Source organism: Puma concolor, chromosome C1, assembly GCF_028749965.1.
Source record: "Puma concolor isolate L17-30 chromosome C1, mPumCon1.1.hap2, whole genome shotgun sequence".
NCBI lineage: Eukaryota > Metazoa > Chordata > Mammalia > Carnivora > Felidae > Puma > Puma concolor.
Window position 1 is genome coordinate 160,727,098 of NC_141674.1, and position 21,212 is coordinate 160,748,309.

Sequence of the window (21,212 nt, forward strand, 5' to 3'; positions counted from 1 at the left end):
CGGGGGAGGGGCAGAGAGAGAGGGAGACACAGAATCGGAAACAGGCTCCAGCTCTGAGCCATCAGCCCAGAGCCTGACGCGGGGCTCGAACTCATGGACCGCGAGATCGTGACCTGGCTGAAGTCGGACGCTTAACCGACTGCGCCACCCAGGCGCCCCCGGATCTTGGTTTTTAAATATCATTCTCCAATTAAGGGAAGCTGGACTTGGAGGAATGGGCTGATTCTAGGGCTAAAACAGAAAAAATACAAGATAAGACTGGAGCATTTTGCCATACCAGAAAGTACAGAAATACTCAATTTGTTGTGTGTTTGCACAACAATATGAATGTACTTAATATCACTGAGCAGTACACTTAGAAATGGTTAAGACGGTAGACTTTATGTTATGTGTATTTCATCACATACAAAAAACAGGCGAGCCTGCCAAAGGGACACCGAAGCTGAACTGAAAGTGGTCTCGGGGGGCAGAGCTGCAACCATTTGAACAACAAAATACATCATTCTGCATTCCTATCAGTATTGGATAATGAAGTACTAGATGATAAAGTACAAAATAAGTATATGTGAGTCCATACTGATGTAAATATAATGATTAAATAAATAGGAGAGAAGAGGCAAAATTTCTTACAGAAGAATTCCAACGTGTATCTTTGGATACTCTCCTCCAGGAGGTGAAACTTGAGGATGAGCTAGATTTAGTGACTTGTTTCCAGGGGAAAGGGAAAAATAGTAATTTTACTATTAAGTCGGACAGCGCCTTAACAAAGTGATCAAGGGTAACATCAACAGTAATGAGTCATATTACTGGCATGAACTGCTGGTATAATGAAAAGGGCACCTCGCCTCTATGGCATTCCTCCCCCAAACCTACAAGCCCAGTCTAATCATGAGAAAAACATTAGACACACCTAAACACAGGTATATTCTGCAAAATACCTCACCAGTGCTCTTTGAAAAGTATCTGGGTCCTGAAAATCAGGAGAGTCTGAGACACTGCACAAACCAAAGAAGACTAAGGAGATAGGGCAACTAACTGTGATATAGGATCCTGAATTGCATCCTGGAACAGAAAAACATTAGTGGAAAAACTTAAGAAATTTAAATAAAGTTTAGAACTTAGTTAACAGTAAGGTTCAGATGTTGGTTTCTTGATTTTGACAAATGTACCATGGTTCTGTGAGATGCTAACAATAGGAGAAACTGAGTAAAAGGCATATGGGAACTCTCTATACTATCTGCAACTTTTCTGTAAGTCCAAAAAAAATTTTTTGTTAAAAAAAAACTAGGGGCGCCTGGGTGGCTCAGTCAGTTAAGCGTCCGACTTCAGCTCAGGTCATGATCTCGCGGTTCGTGAGTTCAAGCCCCGCGTCGGGCTCTGTGCTGACAGCTCAGAGCCTGGAGCCTGTTTCGGATTCTGTGTCTCCCTCTCTCTCTCTCTGCCCCTCCCCCGTTCGTGCTCTGTCTCCCTCTGTCTCAAAAATAAACATTAAAAAAAAAATAAATAAAAGGTTTGGCAATAAAGGTGATGGGAATATCAAAGAAACACAAGAACATCAGTATAAATTGGGCTTCATGGCTGTGGTTGTTGGGAGGATCGCTCTCAGCTGTAGAGATTCTCATTGGCTCTCTGCCCACAAAACAGCATTTATTGAGCATTATTCCAGTGTGGTGATTCTCAGAGTTTGTGTGTATCAGAATCAGCTGGAAAGTAATAAAGACCACAGGGACCCAGGTTCCTTGAAGTAAACTAGCACTGGACTTCTGTATTTTCAGAGTTTCCTAATGATCCTGATACATATCCAAGCCTGAGAACCACTGCGGTAGCACTTCTCTATTAGTGTGACCCTTTAGTCATTCATTCGTTCATCCATCCATTCATTCAGTAACCATTTATTGAGCCACTGTTCTGTGTCAGCCCGTTCTTAGTATTAAGTATACAGTAGTAGACACACAGGCAAAGACCTCATGGAGTTTACATTCTAATACACAGATAAAACTACTCTGACTGAGACTCTTGTATTTCCCAGTTCCAAGTCCCCAGAGAGAAAATATGATTGGCCTAGCTAATCACCACCAGCTAATCTGCTGTTTGTTTGTGGAATGGGGGAACAGAGCTTTTATCAACAGGCCACTTCATAAGTTATTAGCGTTGGTGTTGGCTTCTGGTAAGTCAGGGGTTCCCCTCTACTCCAATCAGCTGTGGCTGGGGTTCCACGGCCCGAAACATGACCCCTCCTGAGGTTTGCTCCCTCAGCAAAACTAGGTCAGGAAGGGGCCACGGGTAAGAAAGGCCCTGTTGTCTGACTATAGAGACTGGTGGTTATCCAAATGCAGCAAGAAGCAAACTTTCCCGGAGCAGTCTAAAGGCAAAAATATGAGGCTGCACTAGTCAGCATGAAACCAACATCCTTCCATCATGAACTATTTATTTATGGGCTTTTGCTTTGCTGCTGCCTGTGATGTTTCAAAATAGCAGCTTGCCTGCAGCAGATTCCTATTTCAATTGAGATTATCTCGGACAATAATCTCCCATGCATTCCCCTCCATCATTTTATATTCATTTTGTTAGCTTTGGCAACATACTTAGAATTTTATCCTTTGCCTTCTGCGCATATTCACTAACTGAAAGAGGAAAAAAGCTAGCACCAGGAAAACGGGAGCAATGGTTATCACATATTTTTAGTCCCAAATCAGGTGAGCCTTGTATCTCACCCTGTACAAATTGCTACTAAAAAATAACACAGATTTTTGATGAGGCACAAATGGGAATGGTAGTGGTAACTTATTAACTAATCCTGGAAAAGACAAGACTTTGAGACTATTTCATTCAGTTCAAAACAACAAACTTTACTACCCAAGACTCAACCAGGAACTGGGGATCTGAAAATGAAAAAACCCAACCCTTACCCTGAATGAATGGACCATAAATGGTGGAAGACAGGCCTATGACTATAATGATGTTGCCAGAAATTATTCTAGGAACTAAGAGTGAGATGCATTTTTCTAAATTTAGGGATATATAAGTAACATTTGAGAGGGACCTAACAGGATAGTTAGAATTTTTCTTTCCTTTTTAAGTTTATTTATTTATTTTGAGGAAGAGAGAGAGTACGTGTGCAAGCAAGGGAAGGGCAGAGAGAGAGAGAGTGAGAGAGAATCCCAGGCAGGCTCCACGCTGTCAGCACAGAACCCAACATGGGACTCAAACTCGTGAGAACTCATGAACCGTGAGATCATGACCTGAGACGAAATCAAGAGTTGATTGCTTAACCAACTGAGCCACCCAGGTGCCCCAGAATTTTTCTAAATATAAATTTAAGAAGGAGTACCCCAGTTGTGTGGATCAGTGTGAATAAATAAGGTAGGAAAATAAATGGCCTATATGGGGAATAGCTATTCCTTATATGACTGAAATAAAATATAGCTCTAAGGAAGGGTCAGAGTTGCTCATGGACTACCTAAGGTCCACATCCTGGGTTTTGCAAACCATAGTGTCAAACGTCTGGGAAACAAAAATTTGACCACTGAACATAGCAATAGCTTATGACACCACCATGAAGAGGATTATAATTGTCAAGCAGAATGAGAACATCAGCAAATCTAGTTCTTATATGTAGTCATTTACATTAAATTTATTAATGAATTCGCTGCCAGACACTCTGCTAAGTGTTAGGAACATAGAGCTGATTACACTGAAGTCCATGCTCTTGAGGAACCTAATAACTGAATGTTTCATTTGTGTATTTTAAGTGTTTACTAGGGTTCCTAAAAACCTGGCGTTAGTTTATTGACAGCAAAGAAAGATAAATGATGTTTTATTTCAAAATTTTAAATACTGTTTTATTATTACAGAAGCAGTCCGTGAGAATTAGAAAATACAGAACCAGCAAAAACAAAAAATAATCTCTGTTACACCCAGAAATCATCACTGTAACCCTTGGTCCATATCCTCCCACACCTTCATATACGTACATACGTATTAATATGTATTTTGCTTACAAAAATATTTTCATGTTGTTTACAGACATACTGTGGCTTGTAACCTGGTTTTTTTTTTCAGTCAATAATTTCCACTTTTCCATGTTAGTAAATGCTTTGAATATTCATATTCAAATTTGACCATTTGAGCCAAAAATGCCCTTTACAGCTAATTTCTCCAAATCAGTCTTCAACTCAAGACCTTACATTGCATCTCCTGATTATGTCCTTCCTATCTGTTTTAATCCAGTATAGTCCCTTTCCTATAATTCTGACTTGAAAAAACTGGTGAGCTGTGCTGAAGAATAGTTCACCTCCTTTATTTGCCTGGTTATTTCCTTGTGATGTCATTTTACATACATTTCCCTCTATCCTCTACCCTGGGAGATCTAACTAAAGATGTGATAGAAGCCCCAAATATTTTGGGCTAGAATATTTCATGGGTGGTAATGTGTACTTTACATTGCTTCACACCAGAATACACGTTTTCTGACATCTGGTTGACCCACCATTAGTGATCAAATTGACCACTGGGGAATGGCCATAATTGGAGATTTTATAGGGAAGGGGCAAAAGGAGCAACGGAGTAGGAAAAGTGTGAATACAACTTGGCTACTTAAAGTAACCAAGGGTTTCCTAGGAAGTGGGAAACCCAGCAGCAGGAGGTGGAACACCAAGGGCATCCAATTGCGCTTTCCACTCCGACATCGCTCAGATTGTGACCGATCCTCTGATCTTGTTCTCATAATTAGGAAGGCAAAAACAGAATCAGAACGTTTTCCTTTATAAAACTGAGTTTAGCTGAGCGGATGCAGTATCCAGCCCACGGAGAGGCACTATCGCCCTCTGTATAAATTGGGACAAGACCCCCCCCGCCAGAATAGCTCTCTGTGTTTGGACCCGCCCTATTCTTTTTGGTAGCAGCCTTTCCCTGCTTCTGGCCACCAGGGGGAGCTATGACAATGCAATCGTTCATTCAGGCGAGCGGGAACGCGTCTGTTTAAGCTTGTCTGACGTAGGGATCCGTAGCAAGATGCCAAGGCCGGAGGAACTGTTTTTCTATTCTCTCGCGAGCCTGAATAAGCCCCTCCCCGCCTGCGGGTGTTCAGCCCTCTTCCGGTGATTTGCGGCAGGTGGCGCTGTCTGCGGCGTCGCAGCGGCACTGGGTGCCGCGGCGACGCTCTCCCGGCGGGCAGTGCGGCCCGGCTCTCCGGCGGCAGCTAGTGCCACGTCCCAAGTGCTACGCGGAGGAGCGGAGCGGGCGGTGCGCAGGGGGCGGGGAGCAGCGCAGATCCCGGCCCGCTCACATTGATCGCCCGCCGCCATGGGGTCCTCGCAGAGCGTCGAGATCCCTGGCGGGGGCACGGAAGGCTACCACGTCCTGCGGGTAAGAGCTCCGACGGCGGCTCGGGAGCGGCTGGCTGCAGGCGGGGCCCAGCCGCGGGGAGGCAGAGGCCCCGACGGGCCCCTTCACGGGACAGCCAGGCCTGGTCCCGCAAAGGAGCGGCGACCGCGGGCGCTGCCTTAGCCGAGGCCGGTTCGGAAGGCTGCGCGCAACTTTCTTACCGGGAGCGCTCCGGGCCAGGGATCCGCCGCTCTGGGAGGACGGAGTGGAGCCTGAGGCGGCAGCCGGCAACTTGGTCAGGGGGCGGCCCAGACACGGAGGGGGTGGGGGTACAACCTTGACTCCTGTTTCTCCTCACAGCCTTCTCCGTTCTCTTTCTCTTAATTCTTACCTTACAAAGTTAGGAAAGGCTTGGGGGCAAAGTCTGCAAAAGAGGTGATGGTCAAGGTAGCATTGGAGTTTTCTGAGAAATTGAAGCCTGGAACTCGGCAGGATAGAGGCAGGGGATGCGACGGCAGGTGATAATTCACCTCGGCGCTATCTGGGTGTCCGGAAAGGTCAATTAGGCAAACAGAAAACGAAATGGCCTAATAGTAGGTTTGACGGACTTAAATTCACTTGCTTTTGCAGGACTCTTTTCCTGTGTCGCTCCTGACCTTTCCAACCCTCCTTTTCCACATTTCCTGGCGGGGGGAACTTCCGTTCTGTTCTAAGACTGCTCAGGGTGGTAAAACAGGTAATGGAGAGGAACGTTTGAAAAAACAAACAAACGTAGGTAAATACAGGAAAGCAGCGTCAGTCGCTGGGATGGAGAAACATAGTATCTCAAAAAGCATTAGGTAAGCCCCTGCTTATGAGCAGCCTAAGTTGTTACAAAGCATGTGGTTCTTAGGGAACTGGAAGTCTTTAAAAGTAGCATTGATGGTTATGTGCTTTGACACCTGCGTGAGTGGCAACATGATGGATTGTCAACTAAGTGGCCCTAATCCGTAGTACCATTTCAGGACATAGTAGAGTGTCACTAGATATTAGCTGCTCTCAGGCAACAGCATTTTCACTGCAAGTGAGAAAGTACTTCCTGGTGCTTACGGTCATTCTGTCTTAGATCCCATGTTTTAGGTGAGACAGCATTCGTAAACTGAATTACCCAGTTAAGTGTGTGATAGTACTGTGATCGATCCCCTTTCTGATCTTCAGGATTATCATGTCTTGTTGCCTCTCCACTGTACTGAAAATCTCTCTTGAAGCCACACTTTTGGTAGGAAAGGATGATTTGCCCGGAAAATAAAGGGAATCTTTAAACAAACCATATTACCTTCGTATTCCCTTCAGCTGAGCCAGCCCCATGTGCCACACTGATGGGAGAAATTGAAGGAGAATTGTTGGATCTAAATGTAAAGTGAAAATTAGCAACAGTACTTTTCTGTTATCTGGTTTGATTTTGGTTTTCTACCCTGGAGGCCGATAACCAGTATTACCAGCTGATTCTCACAGTGGCTGATGGTAGCCGTGAATCCTTGGAGACTCATGATATTTTAATAATACGTGCACTCAGTAAAACAGCATTATTGAGTTTTAAAAGTTTGTTAGAAAGCTGTATACATCAAAAGGATTGCAGTTGAACGACTTCTGTTCATGACTGTGTTCCACGTAAAGTAAGTTGAAGTATATATTCTTTACATAAGTGCACCTCAGTAAATCACTCATACATATTCAGTAGTGCAGATGTGTTATTAATCTATAAATCTGATTTTCCGAATCACTAGAGACAACCTTAGTTTTCCTGCATCTGGAGCATAAATGTTGCAAAAAATGAAATCTTATTCAAGCTTTGCCAGAGAGAGCTTTAAAATAGTAATGACCATTTAGTTTAGGAGCATTTTTAAAATGTGTTTGAGTCCTAACCTCCTCTGTCCCTAATTCTGTCATTGATTTCCAGTTATCTTTGTTTTTAGAGGGGAAAGTACCATGTTAAATCTGGACATATTAAAAAAATATATTCCTTTCATTTATTATTGCCTAATATACAGTAATATATTGCAGTGCTGGATTACTGAGCTTGTAAACTAGAATAGATACAGTAAGATAACCTTGGAGTAAAATCACTCCTATTAACAAGTTCTAGAATGATTTCTGAGAAGTTTGTTTCCTGGGGCTCCTGGATGGCTCAGTCAGTTAAGTGTCTGACTCTTGGTTTCGCCCCAAGTTATGATCTCACCGTTTGTGAGTTCGAGCCCTGCATCAGGTTCTATACTGACAGTGCAGAGCCTGCTTGAGATTCTCTCTCTCTCTCTCTCTCTCTCTCTCAAAATAAATAAACTTTAAAAATTAAAAAAAAAAGTTTGTTTCCTTTAGTAATCGATTCCCTGGCCATTTCCTTGTTAGTAATAAAAACTTGTTTGACTGGGTTTTAAAATAACAATTATAGGGGTGCCTGGGTGGCTTAGTCGGTTGAGCGTCCAACTTCAGCTCAGGTCATGATCTCACAGCTTGTGAGTTTGAGCCCTACGTCTGGCTCTGCGCTGACAGCGCAGAGCCTGGAGCCTGCTTCTGCTTCTGTGTCTCCCTCTCTCTCTGCCCCTCCCCCTCTTGTGCCTTCTCCCTCTCTCTTTTTCTCTCTCTCTCAAAATAAATAAACATTAAATTTTAAATTAAAATAACAATTATACTGACAGTCATTTCCACTGCTATCTTATTGTTACTTCAGCATTCCTACAGTTCAGGTACTTTACATTTTTTTCTCTATTCCATATCCATTGGTAGATTCTGCTTTTAAGAATTTTTAGGGGACAACATTGAAATAGTTTTAGGTTTTCTGCTGTGAGCAGTGTACGTTCCTTTTTATGTATTATGCATTTTGTATTAATGTACATTTTCGCATTGTGATCATATTGTATAGCCAACTCCCCATTCTTACCCTAGAAGTAACCACAGTTGTTTCTTACGTATCTTTTCAAAAATGTTTTATGCAGGTAAAAGAATTCTGCTCTCCTTCACTCTTTGTTTCCTTCTGTAACTGTTGGAATCACATGATACCTACTATTACTCCCCTTGGTCTTTTATTTGCTAATCCATCTTGGCAGTCGTCATAGGAGCACATAGAGATCTGCCTCTTGGTTTCACTTAGCTCCACAGCAGTTTGTTGTGTCAGAGTTTAGCTAAGCAGCACCTGGTGGTGGTGGACATTTACTTTTTCTAAAAAGTCTTTGCTGTTGTAAGTACATGTTCACAACCTCAAATCCTGTCTTGTTTTCACTTAAAATGTACATTTCCCAAATTATTGAATCTTAATATTATACAAATGATCTTCATTTTAGTAGATTACTACATTGTTTTCTGATTATCAACATATGTTCATTACAGACTTTTTAGATAAGTTAAAAAAGTATTAACAAGAACCTAAACTACCTGTAATTCTGTCATCTAAAGGTAAATAATGCCGAAGTATTTTTTCTAGTCTCTTTTTTTCTGTGCCTAACCTTGCCCCTTAGCCATGGTTCACAAAGATTTTGAATGATACGACATATTCAAGTACGGTATAGTCTGAAGTTATGGTAAGATATTGGCTTACAATCAAAAACACAGTGCTAAATAAATCAGGGCCTAACCACAGATTGGAATGCTATACATTCATGAAAATTGTGTTTCAAAACACTGTGTGGCCATAGGCATGTCTCTCTGTGTAGGTGCACGTACATTTAAGTGTCAAGGAAAATAGAAAGGTAATTAGCCACGCTATTAAAAGGATTATTGGCGAATGGTGACATTTTTACGTTCCTTTAAACCTCAGTATATTCTTCTTATTATTATTTTAAGTTTATTTTGAGAGAGCATAAGTGGGAGAGGGACAGAGAGAAAAGGAGAGAGTGAGAATCCCAAGCATACTCCACTCTGAGAGCACAGAGCCCAATGTGGGGCTTAAACCCATGAAACTGTGAGATCCTGACCTAAGCCAGAACTAAGAGTCAGACTCTATCCAATTGAGCTACCCAGATGCCCCCTTCAGTATATTTTCTAAAATTTCCAGAGTGGTCATGAAATACTTGTATATTCAAAAAAAAATTATTAAAAGATATTTTTATTTATTTTAATTTTTTTTAAGTTTATTTTGAGAGAGAGAGAACATGCGCACAAGTGGGGGGGGGAGAGAGAGAGAGAGAGAGAGAGAAAGAATCCCAAGCAGGCTCCACACTGTAAACATGGGGCTCGAACCCACAAACTGTGAGATCATGACCTGAGCCGAAGTCAGTCGCCCAACCAACTGAGCCACCCAGGCGCACCCCCCCCCCCAAATTTTTTTTAATGTTTATTTACTTTTGTGAGAGAGAGACAGAGACAGAGCACACGTGGGAAGAGGCAGAGGGAGAGGGAGACAGAATCCAAACTCAGGCGAGATCATGACCTGAGCCAAAGTCAGACACTCAACCAATTGAGCCACCCAGGTGCCCCTCAAACATTTTAAACTCATGTCCCCACTTGAAAAACATAAAAATCTCACTACTATCCTCTTTCCTCACTCACTCTGAAAACGATGTTATAAAAAGAAAACAGTTGGGTTATTTGATGTTTTTCAAATACAAAGTTATGACTGAAAAAGCTCTATAAACACCACCTAAAGATAATGATCTCCCGAAGTTGATGTCTTGTACTAAAAAAACCACGAATAAGGGCACCTGCCTGACCCAGTCAGTAGAGCATGCAACGCTTGATGCCAGGAGTTGGGATGTTGATCCCAACATTGGGTGTAGAGATTACTTAAAGATATAATCTTAAAAGATTTAATAGTCTTTGAAATTCCTTTCAAATGTAGGAGTCAGATTTTTAGTTCATAAATGCCGTCGAATACAATGTGTGTGAATCTTAGGACATGCTTAGAAATTGTATCATTGGACATGAACTTTTTCTGAAAAGACCTTGAACAAATTAGTGTTACTCTGTTTATCTACACTTTCATATTTTGTGATGAAGTGTGTTTTAATGTGTTTTTAAGGATCCTTAGGATCCTTATTTGGGGAGGTCTACTGTTGACGGGTAACTGCAGTTTCTGTTCTGGTCAGTTAAGTAGTAGAATGCACAGCACGGGGTGTAGTGTTTTCTGGGTCAGACACAGCTTCTTTTTAAATAGTTCCACTGAAATTGTCATAAGAATTGAACTTGGAATAACCATTAATATCAGTACATTCATTTTGCTGGCTTTAATACTGTGCTGAGAGGATTACATTATTTCAATTGATTCACTAATACTAGTTAATCTAAACTAGAAAATATTTTATATGTAAAGGTTTGGTACATGCTTTAGAATATAACTGTAGATTGCCTTCAGAGGTGTGATTAAATAAGAGGACTTTTTTTTTTTCTCCAAACAACATGCAGAACCAAAGTAGTTAACCTGAGAGACTGTCCATGTCCCTCTTGGCACTGCAAATGAATTTACTGCAGCATGAAGGGAGTGATGCTGAGGATTGTTTTTTGTTGTAAGCACCAGTGAGAGACCATTCCAGCACATTGTCAGCAGTGAGGAACCTTGTCATCTTGTAGACGTGAATGCATTGAGAGACTTGATAGTAGAGCACCAGAGACCCCTCTTGGGAATCACTGAACCGTCCTGTCCCCTCCATCACTTCATTGTGTTTCCTTGGGCAAACCTTTGAACTTCTTTGAGCCCCATTCTTTGTATCTGAAAAGTGAGGATAATACTAGTGCCTCCTCTGCCTGTTTTTGACTAAAAACCATTGTAGATACTGTATATGAAAGTATTTTGAAAAAAATTGAGCACATTAATTTTTTTCCTGGTCCACTGCCACCTTGCAGATGGCCTTGCTCTTAAATTTCTTCATTAAAGACTCTTAAAAACTGAGAACAAACTGAGGGTTGATGGCGGGGTGGGGGGGAGGGTGGGTGATGGGCATTGAGGAGGGCACCTGTTGGGATGAGCACTGGGTGTTTGTTGTATGGAAACCAATTTGACAATAAATTTCATATTTAAAAAAATGTCTTCATTAAAACAGTGCTGTCTACCTCATTGGTTATCCCAAGGATTAAATGAGATATTCCATGTAAAGCATTTAGCATAGGGTCTGGAGAATGGTAAAGACTCAGTAAATGTTAGCTGGTGTCTTTATTGTTAGCATCTGCACTATTGTATCACCCATTGAGAACCACTATTGTAGTGGCAATACTAGTTAAAATAGACTTCTAAGCATTTTAAGTAGCATTTCCATTTACATGGTCATTCAGCAGCTACTTTTGCCCTTGTAACTAACCCTATACATTACTACTGTTTAAAACATAAATTTGGGATCAGATGTGACCCATGAATTTTATTAATGTGCCTGTGAATTTTTAAGGAATCCTCAGTTTTAAGGAAATTTTGTCTTTTTTAAAAGGAAGGTACCAGTATCCTTTTCATTGCTTTATCACAGTGATACTAAACACATTAATTAAAATGACTAAAAAAGTCTATGCAATTAAAATAATGTTGTTGGGTTGGATCTACACTGTAGAATCTATAGATAGTGGCAGTTAGACTTACTTCATGGTGAGTTGTCGTTCAGTCTTAGAAACTATCTCATCAGCCTCCTCGCTTTACAGCTAAAGAAAAGGAGCACAGAAAGATTATTGCCTAAGGTCACACAGCAAGTTTTCTTTCCCTAAGAAAGAAACGCCTAAATTGGTATTTGAAGATTATAAAATTAGGTGACAAGTTGTCAGACTTTTTGCTTCTTTTGGAGCAGGCTTCAGTTTCTTTCAACATCATTTTTCTGATATACAGACTTTCTCTAAGAAAGTACAGTGTATTGATGGGTTTTAATTTCCTTGGTTATCATTAAAATTTTTAAATTGCTTCATATGTTATAAATTACATCATAGGGTCAGAAAAACATGCTCTTTGAGTTATTTTGGTAGAACATATAAGAATGTTTTAGCAAACTGGGGCACCTTGGTGACTACTCGGTTGAGCATCTGACTTTGGCTCAGGTCATGATCTCCCTGTTCGAACCCCACGTCAGGCTCTGTGCTGACAGCTCAGACCCTGGAGCCTGCTTCGGATTCTGTGTGTCTCTCTCTCCTTACCCCTCTCCTGCTCGTGCTCTCTCTTTATCTCAAAAATAAACATTAAAAAAAAAATGTTTCAGCAAGTAAAGCTTGAACTCTTCCAGTCTACTGCAGAATAATTTCCACATATTTGTATCAAGTCCCAAACAGGAACACTGGCCCTTTTCAGACATGGAAGAGCCCCCCCCCCCAAAGTGTCTTTCTATTTTTATTTATTAATTTTTATAACTGAAGGATTTCGGGTTTATTTTTATTATATCACGCCCCCCAAGTCTTCTCACATCATTTTGATCACGCAAGCATGAGGCCTTATGTGTATAGTTGAAATGAATCATTATTAATACTTGGATTACTTGGATTGGACTTAATTTTTACTTTTATTTAATATCCCTGGTGGTTTTTTAAATAGTACAAAACATTAAATTGAGAGAGGAGATGACGGTATAGACAGAACTACCTTTTATGTGTGAAGGAATTGGTGGTGCAGTAATAAAAAGGAGACACATATCACTGAGCCCATTTTATGGAAACATCTCCTTGGTTCGAAAATGAGAAATAATTCACATACTAGCCAGACATGTGATAGGTATGTCTTTGTATATCACCTTATGAAATGCTTGGTTTGATGATCTCCTGTATTCTGAAAGTAGCCTTGCAGTTTCCTTTCTTTGTTACATTAAGGTGGCAGTTCTCCACTCCTCAGCTGGGAGTAGTATATAAATGATGGAGTTAAGAGAATGCCTACCCCCAACTCCACCCAAACTCTTCTCCCCTTCTATTCTGCTGCCCCTCTCTCCTCAAGCCAAGATTTAAGAGAGAGTGGTTCATGCAAAATGACCCAAACCTAGTATAAAGTACTATGACACTTTTTTTTTTTTAATTTTTTTTTTTCAACGTTTATTTTTGGGACAGAGAGAGACAGAGCATGAACGGGGGAGGGGCAGAGAGAGAGGGAGACACAGAATCGGAAACAGGCTCCAGGCTCTGAGCCATCAGCCCAGAGCCTGACGCGGGGCTCGAACTCCCAGACCGCGAGATCGTGACCTGGCTGAAGTCGGACGCTTAACCGACTACGCCACCCAGGCGCCCCTAAAGTACTATGACAATTTTAACCCCCGGAGAAGAGATGGATGCTTCACTGGAAAGCAACCAGCTTAGAACAATTAGGTCTGTACACAAGGGAGAATCCATGTTAAATCTGGTAAAACTGCCTCCTGGTCCAGGATCAGAAGGTGAGAGAAAAGCCAAAAGTTTAATTGCATTTATTACCTGGAGGTTGATTGGACAAAAAGAGTTAATGACATCTCGTAGGACTCTTTCCAATTTTATTTTTATTACAGATCAAAGTAAGAAATTTATTTTCCACTGCAACTCATGTGTACTACTACATTTCATGAAAAATAATGGCCCTTATGAAGTCATGAATTTTTTGTATTTTATCTATTCTGATACTTTCTTATTTTGACATTTTCCTCTTCTGTAATGATCCACTAAATTGATTTCAGAACAAACTCCCTGTAGTAATTGGATGACACCACTTTAAGAAGAATTTATATATAGTTGGTGATTCCAAATCCAGCTTCTAATCATTGGTGCTAATTTCTTTTTATGTACTGGGGATGGATACCCCTTCACTGCGCAGTTTCTCTTATAAGCTCATTTTTTGTTTCTTGAGTAAAAATCTCTAGCAGATTTTATCTTGCATATTGTAGCTCTTTTTTCTAGAGTGCTTATGAAAGAAGTATTTCTTTCATGTTGTGGAATTTATTTTGGTAAGATAACCTCCAGATGTAAAGTTGAACTCTTATAAGTGCCAGTAAGTGTGTTCATAATTTATTCTACATGTGGGTGTTTGGCTCACATTTATTTTTGTCATTCCCTTGTAAGCATAATTACTCTTCAGTATTTTCAGCTGCTATGTTGTATTCCTTAATTGTTCAAAGTAAACCATGAGGCCTGAGAAGACTTCAGCATGCTTGTTAGAACTCCCAGGGAATGGATTTGTATAAAGTCAATTTTTTCCTTAAAATGGAGTATTTACTGCTTTCAGTATCAAGAATATATTATAAACAAATCTATGTTTTAAATGCATTGCATGCTTCCACCATTACTGATAGGTGCTACATATATTAAAAAAAATTTTTTTATCTTAATTGTTGTGATGATGTCCATGTGCTGTATTGGAATACATGTACTTATCACCTAGACTTGGGGTGTGCAGTACAGTAGTCTCTAGCCACATATGGCTGTTTAAACTTGGATGTAAATTATTTAAATTAAATGAAGTTTAAAATCCACTTCCAGAGTCACACAAGCCACATTTCACATGTGGGTAGTGGCTACTGTATTGGACAGCACACGATACAGAAGATTTTTATAATTGTGAAAAGTTCTAAAACTAGCTTAATAGTGGAGACCTTTTTAAATTTTTGTATTCCCTACCACAAGACACAATCACAACTACACCTTTTTTGTTAGTGCACAGTTTGTACTCGGTAGAATTTGGTAAGTGGCATAAGTTAACACAACTTTTTTTTTTCCTTTTGGTTTTTGATTTTTTTAATTTTTATTCTCATTTTCTGCCAGCTATCATTTTTTGCTGTAAGCAAGTGGCAGTGGCATCTCTTTCAGTTCTTTTGTTTGGTTAGTACTCTGTTCGTGGCTTGGAATCAGGTAGCCAAACCATGTAAATATAAATAGAATCTAAGAGTGGTCCTGAAATGTTCTGATAAAGGGGAACATTAGAGTAAGTTATTTTGTGGCCTTTGTACTGACTGCTTTGTACTCACCTGACCGTTGAGATTTAATTGCTGACTTTCAAAGTATGTTCTTTGTAGGTGAAATATTTGGTATGTTCTTAGGTTGTAATAATTGTATTTCTGCCTTTTGGATAGAGGGGAGTATATGTTAAAGCTTTTTAAAGTGCACATAAGTGTAAAGCTTGATGAATTTTCACAGACAACATACTCGTGTACCCAGCATCCCATCCCTCTCCAGGCACACTCTGACTTACCCACCAACCCCCTCAGAGTGAATGCTGTCCTGATTTCTAACAGCATAGATTAATTTGACCTGTTCTTAGCTTTATATAAATGGAATCATATGTACTCATTTGTGTCTGGCCTCTTTTGCTCACATACCACTTGTAAAACATATCCATCTTGTGTATTGTTGTAGGTTTTTGTTTTATTTACCTTATACCATCGAGAGATTATATCAAGATTGATTTATCTGTTCTGCTGTTCATGGGAATTAATGTAGTTTTTAGTCTGGGGCTAGTACAAATAGTGCTGCTGTGAACATTCAACTGTGTGTGTCTTTTGAAGAACATCTGTATACCCATTTCTATTGGGTATGCTTAAACAGTGTAATATTTGGTCAGATATTTCAATATTAACAGATATTGCCAAATAGTTTGCTCATTTACATTCCCACCAGCAGGAATTGAAGTTGCCAGCTGTTTTGTATCCTCACAAACATTTAGTATTTTCCATCTTTTTCATTTTCGCCAGTCTGGCAGGTGGTATCACATTGTGGTTTTAATTTGCAGCTATTGAAATTGAGCATATTTTCATACTTATTGGCCACATCAGTACCCTTTTTTGTTTAGTGTCTGCTAAAATCTTTTCCCCATTTCTCCATTAAGTTATTATTTTTTTTAGCAGCTTCATTGAGATATAATTTACCTGCCATTAAATTCGGCCTTTTAAAGTATACAGTTCACAGGTTTTTTAGTATATTCAGAGTTGTGCAACCGTCACTAGTATCTAATTCCGGAACCTTTTTATTACCCCCAGAAAGAAACTCCATACCCAATTGCAGCTACTTCCCATTCCTCCTACCCCCAGCCCCTGGCAACCACTAATCTACTTTCTGTTTCTGTGGATTTGCCTATTTTGGACATTTCATATAAATGGAATCATGCAATATGTGGTCTTTGTGATTTAGCATAGTGTTTTCAAGGGTCATTCATGTTGTAGCATGAATACTTCCTTTTTATTGCCAGATAATACTTCATTCTATGGGTGTAACACGTTTGTTTATTCATTCATCAGTTATGGGACATTGGGTTGTTTCCACTTTCTGGCTGCTATGAATAATGCAGCTATGAATTTTGTGTACAAGTTTTTATGTGGACATGCTTTCATTTCTCTTTTTTATATATCTAGGAGTGGAATTGCTGGGTCACATGGTAACTCTTTGTTTAACATTTGAGGATCTGCCAAACTGTTCTCACAGCAACTGCACCATTTTATATTCCCACCACTAATATATGAGGGTTTGTTTCAAACCTTTGTTAGTATCTTTTTTATTTTAGCCAGTCTTATGGATGTGAAGTTGTATCTCATTGTGGTTTTACTGTCTCTTTCCTAATGATTTGCAGTAATTCTAAATTTGTTCTGAATATAGCTCCTTTGTTGGATGTATAATAAATCTTTCCATTGTCTTAAGTGTGTCTTTTGATGAGCAGAAGTTTGTAGTTTTAGTATAATTCATTAATTTTTTAGTTTATGATTAGTGTTTTTTTGTATCCAGTTTAAGAAGTCTTTCATATTTGAAAATCTCAAAGATATTCTCCTTTGTATTCCTCTGAAGGCTCTATCATTTTACCTTTGACTCTACCTCTGTGGTTTTATTTTTTTATTCTACTTTTTTGTTTTATTACAAATTTATTGCAAATTCTTTCCCTTTCCTTTTTTAAAGAGGAGAAAGACGATTAATGCATAATTAGAACAATCATGTAGTGTCCAGGAATTCGTTAGTTGTAAAGATTTGCCCTCAGGTGGTGATTGCAGAGTTAGGAAGGTGACTTTAAGATTTGTAGAACCCCCCCCCCCTCCCCCCGGGGGTGCCTGGCTGGCTCAGTTGGAAGAGCATGTGACTCTTGATCTTGGGGTTGAGTTAAGGTTCCAGGTTGGGTGTAGAGATTACATAATACATACGCACATGCATATATACGTATAAACTAATTTTAAATTAATTAACTAACTTAAAAAGAAAGATTTGTTTAGGCATCAGACATGCCAGGCACATCATTAAAAAAAGATTTGTAGGACTCCTATCATATATCAGAGTCTTAGCTAGGCATTTCATAAACTCATTCAATCTCTACAGTATTCATGTACAGTAGATGATGTTATCCTTTACTTGTGGATGGAAAGACTGAGGCCCAGAAAGAAAAATAATCTTTCCCAAGTTCACACAGCTGATAAGGTAAAAGCATGCCTCAAAATCAAGTCAGTCTGATTCTAGAACTCCATTGTCTTTACATTGTGCATTTTTTCAAAATCTTGCAAAATCTTAACTATAAACTTTCCAATTTAACCTATTCATCTTAAATTGCTGTAATATTTGGCCCAATAATAAATAGTAATGATCTATGGAACCAGATAGATAGATGGATAGATGGATCCAGGGTTTTATATATTCATTTTTTTAATTAAGGTGGTTTGAAGGAAGCAGGTGAATCAATAATTGAGAGATCTTATAGGGGACAGGAAGTATTGAAGTGGTAATCTGATGCCTGACAGATTGGGTGCCTAAGAGATTCTTGTCAGTGGATAGTATTGCCAGAGAAACTTCACCTGTGTGGATGTTTAATTTGCTGTGTTGTAGATCTTGTTTTGCATGCTATGAAATGTAGGAAATTGTCTTTAAGTATATTAGGGTCAAAGAGAGCATTTTCTAGGGCTCCCTCTGTTGGCTTCCTGTTAGATACCTAGTTGCCAGAATTGTACTGGTACTAATGATGTAAATAAATTTAGGAAAGAAGTTAATTTCAAGGTACATTAGAAACAGAGGAGATTGATGTTTGTAGCAAATGCAAATAGAAAAATAGAGAAAGGGTTATTTAAGTGTACTTATTTTAGAATTCAAATTTGGCTATTGAATTTCTTTTGAGTAATGGGAAAGAATAGTTCTAATGTTATTAGAAACTCCATTTCAAATAGTGGTAAAACTTTATACTTGGAGGGTGGCATGGCAAGCATCAGTGTGTGGGATCAACTTTCTAAGTTGGTGATGACATTACAAAAGTACTATCTTTGTCCCTTTTTAACTGAAAGATAAACTTTTGGCAGCCTCAGTGGAGAAGTCTGAAATTGATCAATGGACTGGTTGGTTTCTAGAAAAAAAAGTCATTTGGAAACATTCAGATTCAGAGAATCAGAGGATTAGACGAGGACCTTATTAAGTGAGAAACGCCACAGCGAAGGGTCTCCAGGGGTCTATGCTAATTATCCTCTTTTCACACTTGAGGCATTTCACACCTAATTGCTAGGCACCTAATAGGCATTTCACACCTAGTAGATCATGACTCTCCCAGCTAGCTGTGACTTGACCTCCCTTTTCTTCTCATAATAACTCCAGACTGCCACTGTTTTCCTTACAGAGTTGCCTTTTGAAGAGAAATCTGTCTGCCACTTCGAGTTCTAGACATTTTACTTGGTAACATGTAGAATATAAAATATCCTTCATTTAAGAAAACTGAGTATAAAGAAGCTAAACGAGTTTGTGCTGATTATTTTCATTAGAGCTAACACTTGTAAATAATAAAACCCTTTGATATTTAATCAACTTGTTTAATTTACAAAAATGACGTAGTCCCAAATTTGCAAGAGAATTTACAGAAAGCAAGATTAAACAGTTTTAGTAAATTAAAACATGGAGCCATCTTTATAATGGACAACTTTTGTACTGTGACAAATGAAGAAGACCTAGTTTTACTTCTTCAGAAGCAGTGATAGTATAATTTGGTTTTACCTAAAAGGTAACATTAGTCCAAAAAGGAATGAATGTATCATTAAGCAAATATTAAATTTCCTTAATCCAAGAAGTCTGGTATTAGAGGAACATATTCTGGATTCCTTCCTGGGTTCCATTTTGAAAGCAGTAAAATTTGTTACTGTATAGATAACTGCAGATTTGTGTGTGGATGAATGAGTGCATCTATTATTTGCATAACTTCAGAATTGACTGTTGACTGTTAGAACTGTTGGGAGTGTTACAGATAATCGGCCTGCAAATATCCATGCAAACCTCGTTTTCAAAGGATAGTTTTGACAGTATAAAATAATATCACTCTGAATAAAAAGTCCTTAAAACATTATGAACATATTTTAGAGGAAATACAAAGTGGATTGTATTAACTTTTTGCTGTTTTGTCATACTATATTACTATTGCCAGCTACTAATATTTTTATTACTGTAAATTTAGAAAATTTAATAATTTTAGTCCATTTCAAGTTTGGTATGCTAACTAACCATTTGAATTGTTGAGAATCTAAGTAATCTTATTCTTCCATTTAAAGTCCTGTATAAGTCCGGCTCCACTCTTTTTTTCCAGTCTCCTTATTGGACTAATGTTATAAGATATACTTTTGAGTTTAACCTCTGCCACGAGCCAACTATAGGACCATAGGCAAGTCACAGGATGGTTTCTTCACCTGCAAATAAAAGAATTGCACAAAATCTGTGGGTTTAGCATTTTATTTGGAGAAACCCTTTGAGAATCTAATGAAAGCCGTGGATCTTTATACCCGGAAAACTGCTGATTACTACAAAATGTTGCATATAATTTCAGGAGCTGCAGTGCTCCCTGAAGCTATCCACACAGACCTCAGTTTAAGATCCCCTGGATTAGAAGTTTTGTGATTTTCAAAATCTATAATTCTATATGTCTGTCCCACACCATTCTGTTGTCTAGCTATACTATATTATGATCCCCATTTTTTCAGACTCCTGGATATTTACTCATTTCAACTTTCAGATGTCCTTTTTATCCCCTTACCTATCTCAACTTTAAAACCCTCTATTTTTTTTATAAGTGGTGTATTCTTAAAAAAGTTTTTTAATGTTTTTTTATTTTTGAGAGAGCACAAGCAGGGGAGGGTCAGAGAGAGAAGGAGAAACAGAACCCGAAGCAGCCTGACTCGGGACTTGAACCCATGAGCTGTGAGATCATGACCTGAGCGTCGGTCACTTAACCAACTGAGTCACCCAGGCTCCCCCAAAACCCTTTATTTTAAAGCACAATTCGGATGTCTTTTTTTTTTTTTCCTGTGAAGCTTCTTCAGTCAGAATTAATCTTCTCCTTAGAACTCTGTACCTCCATTATAGCCCTTAACCTCTGTAGTTATTAGAGGACTGTGTGTCTTCTGTCTCTCCTTCCTCTTGTCTGTTCCTTAATAGATTATAAATATCTTGACATAGTAGCTATGTTCCTATATTAGTTTTGTTAATTGAGTGGTGCCTTACTAGTAGTGGTCGTGGAATAAATGCTTGCTAAATTAATTTGAATTTGTCACTCAGTTGTAATGAGTAACTGTCTGCTATGTCCTGTGCTACAACCTGAGAAGGTTGCCCCCAACCTCCAAAAGTAGAAGGTAGAGTGAAATAGGACCATAGAGAAAGAACCTCATATGTGGGATGAACTTAAAGAATAGGTAGAATTTAGGGAACTACAAGGGCATTAGTTGGGAGAGAGGAAGAGAAATGAGAGAACTAGTGTGTTTTACCTCTCTCCTTATCAGTGAAATTATCTTAATTTTACTGAAAAGAGATAGGTATTAAAATTTAGCTCATAATTTTTAATTAAGCTTTGCATTTTTCTTTTTTGGCACTTTTGTTTTTACAGGTACAAGAAAATTCCCCAGGACATAGAGCTGGACTGGAGCCATTCTTTGATTTTATTGTTTCCATTAATGGTTCGAGATTAGTAAGTTCAGCTTTTTGTAGTTTTGACTATAGTATTTTGTAACCTTTTGAAATTGGAATTTTTCAGATTATCTGGGGTGGATGTTTATTCGTTAGTTACAAACATTAAATGGGGT

General features: G+C 39.0%; 1 protein-coding gene across 1 annotated transcript in view; it reads left to right on the forward strand.

The window, feature by feature from the left end:
- The first annotated feature begins 5,176 nt into the window (after nucleotides 1-5,176).
- GORASP2 (golgi reassembly stacking protein 2) overlaps nucleotides 5,177-21,212 on the forward strand; it is a 33,342-nt gene continuing 17,306 nt past the window's right edge. The window contains exons 1-2 of the mRNA XM_025912183.2: nucleotides 5,177-5,367; nucleotides 21,017-21,097. Coding sequence (XP_025767968.1) covers nucleotides 5,305-5,367; nucleotides 21,017-21,097 — 144 coding nt within the window. The 5' untranslated portion in view covers nucleotides 5,177-5,304. The remainder of the gene's footprint in view (nucleotides 5,368-21,016; nucleotides 21,098-21,212) is intronic.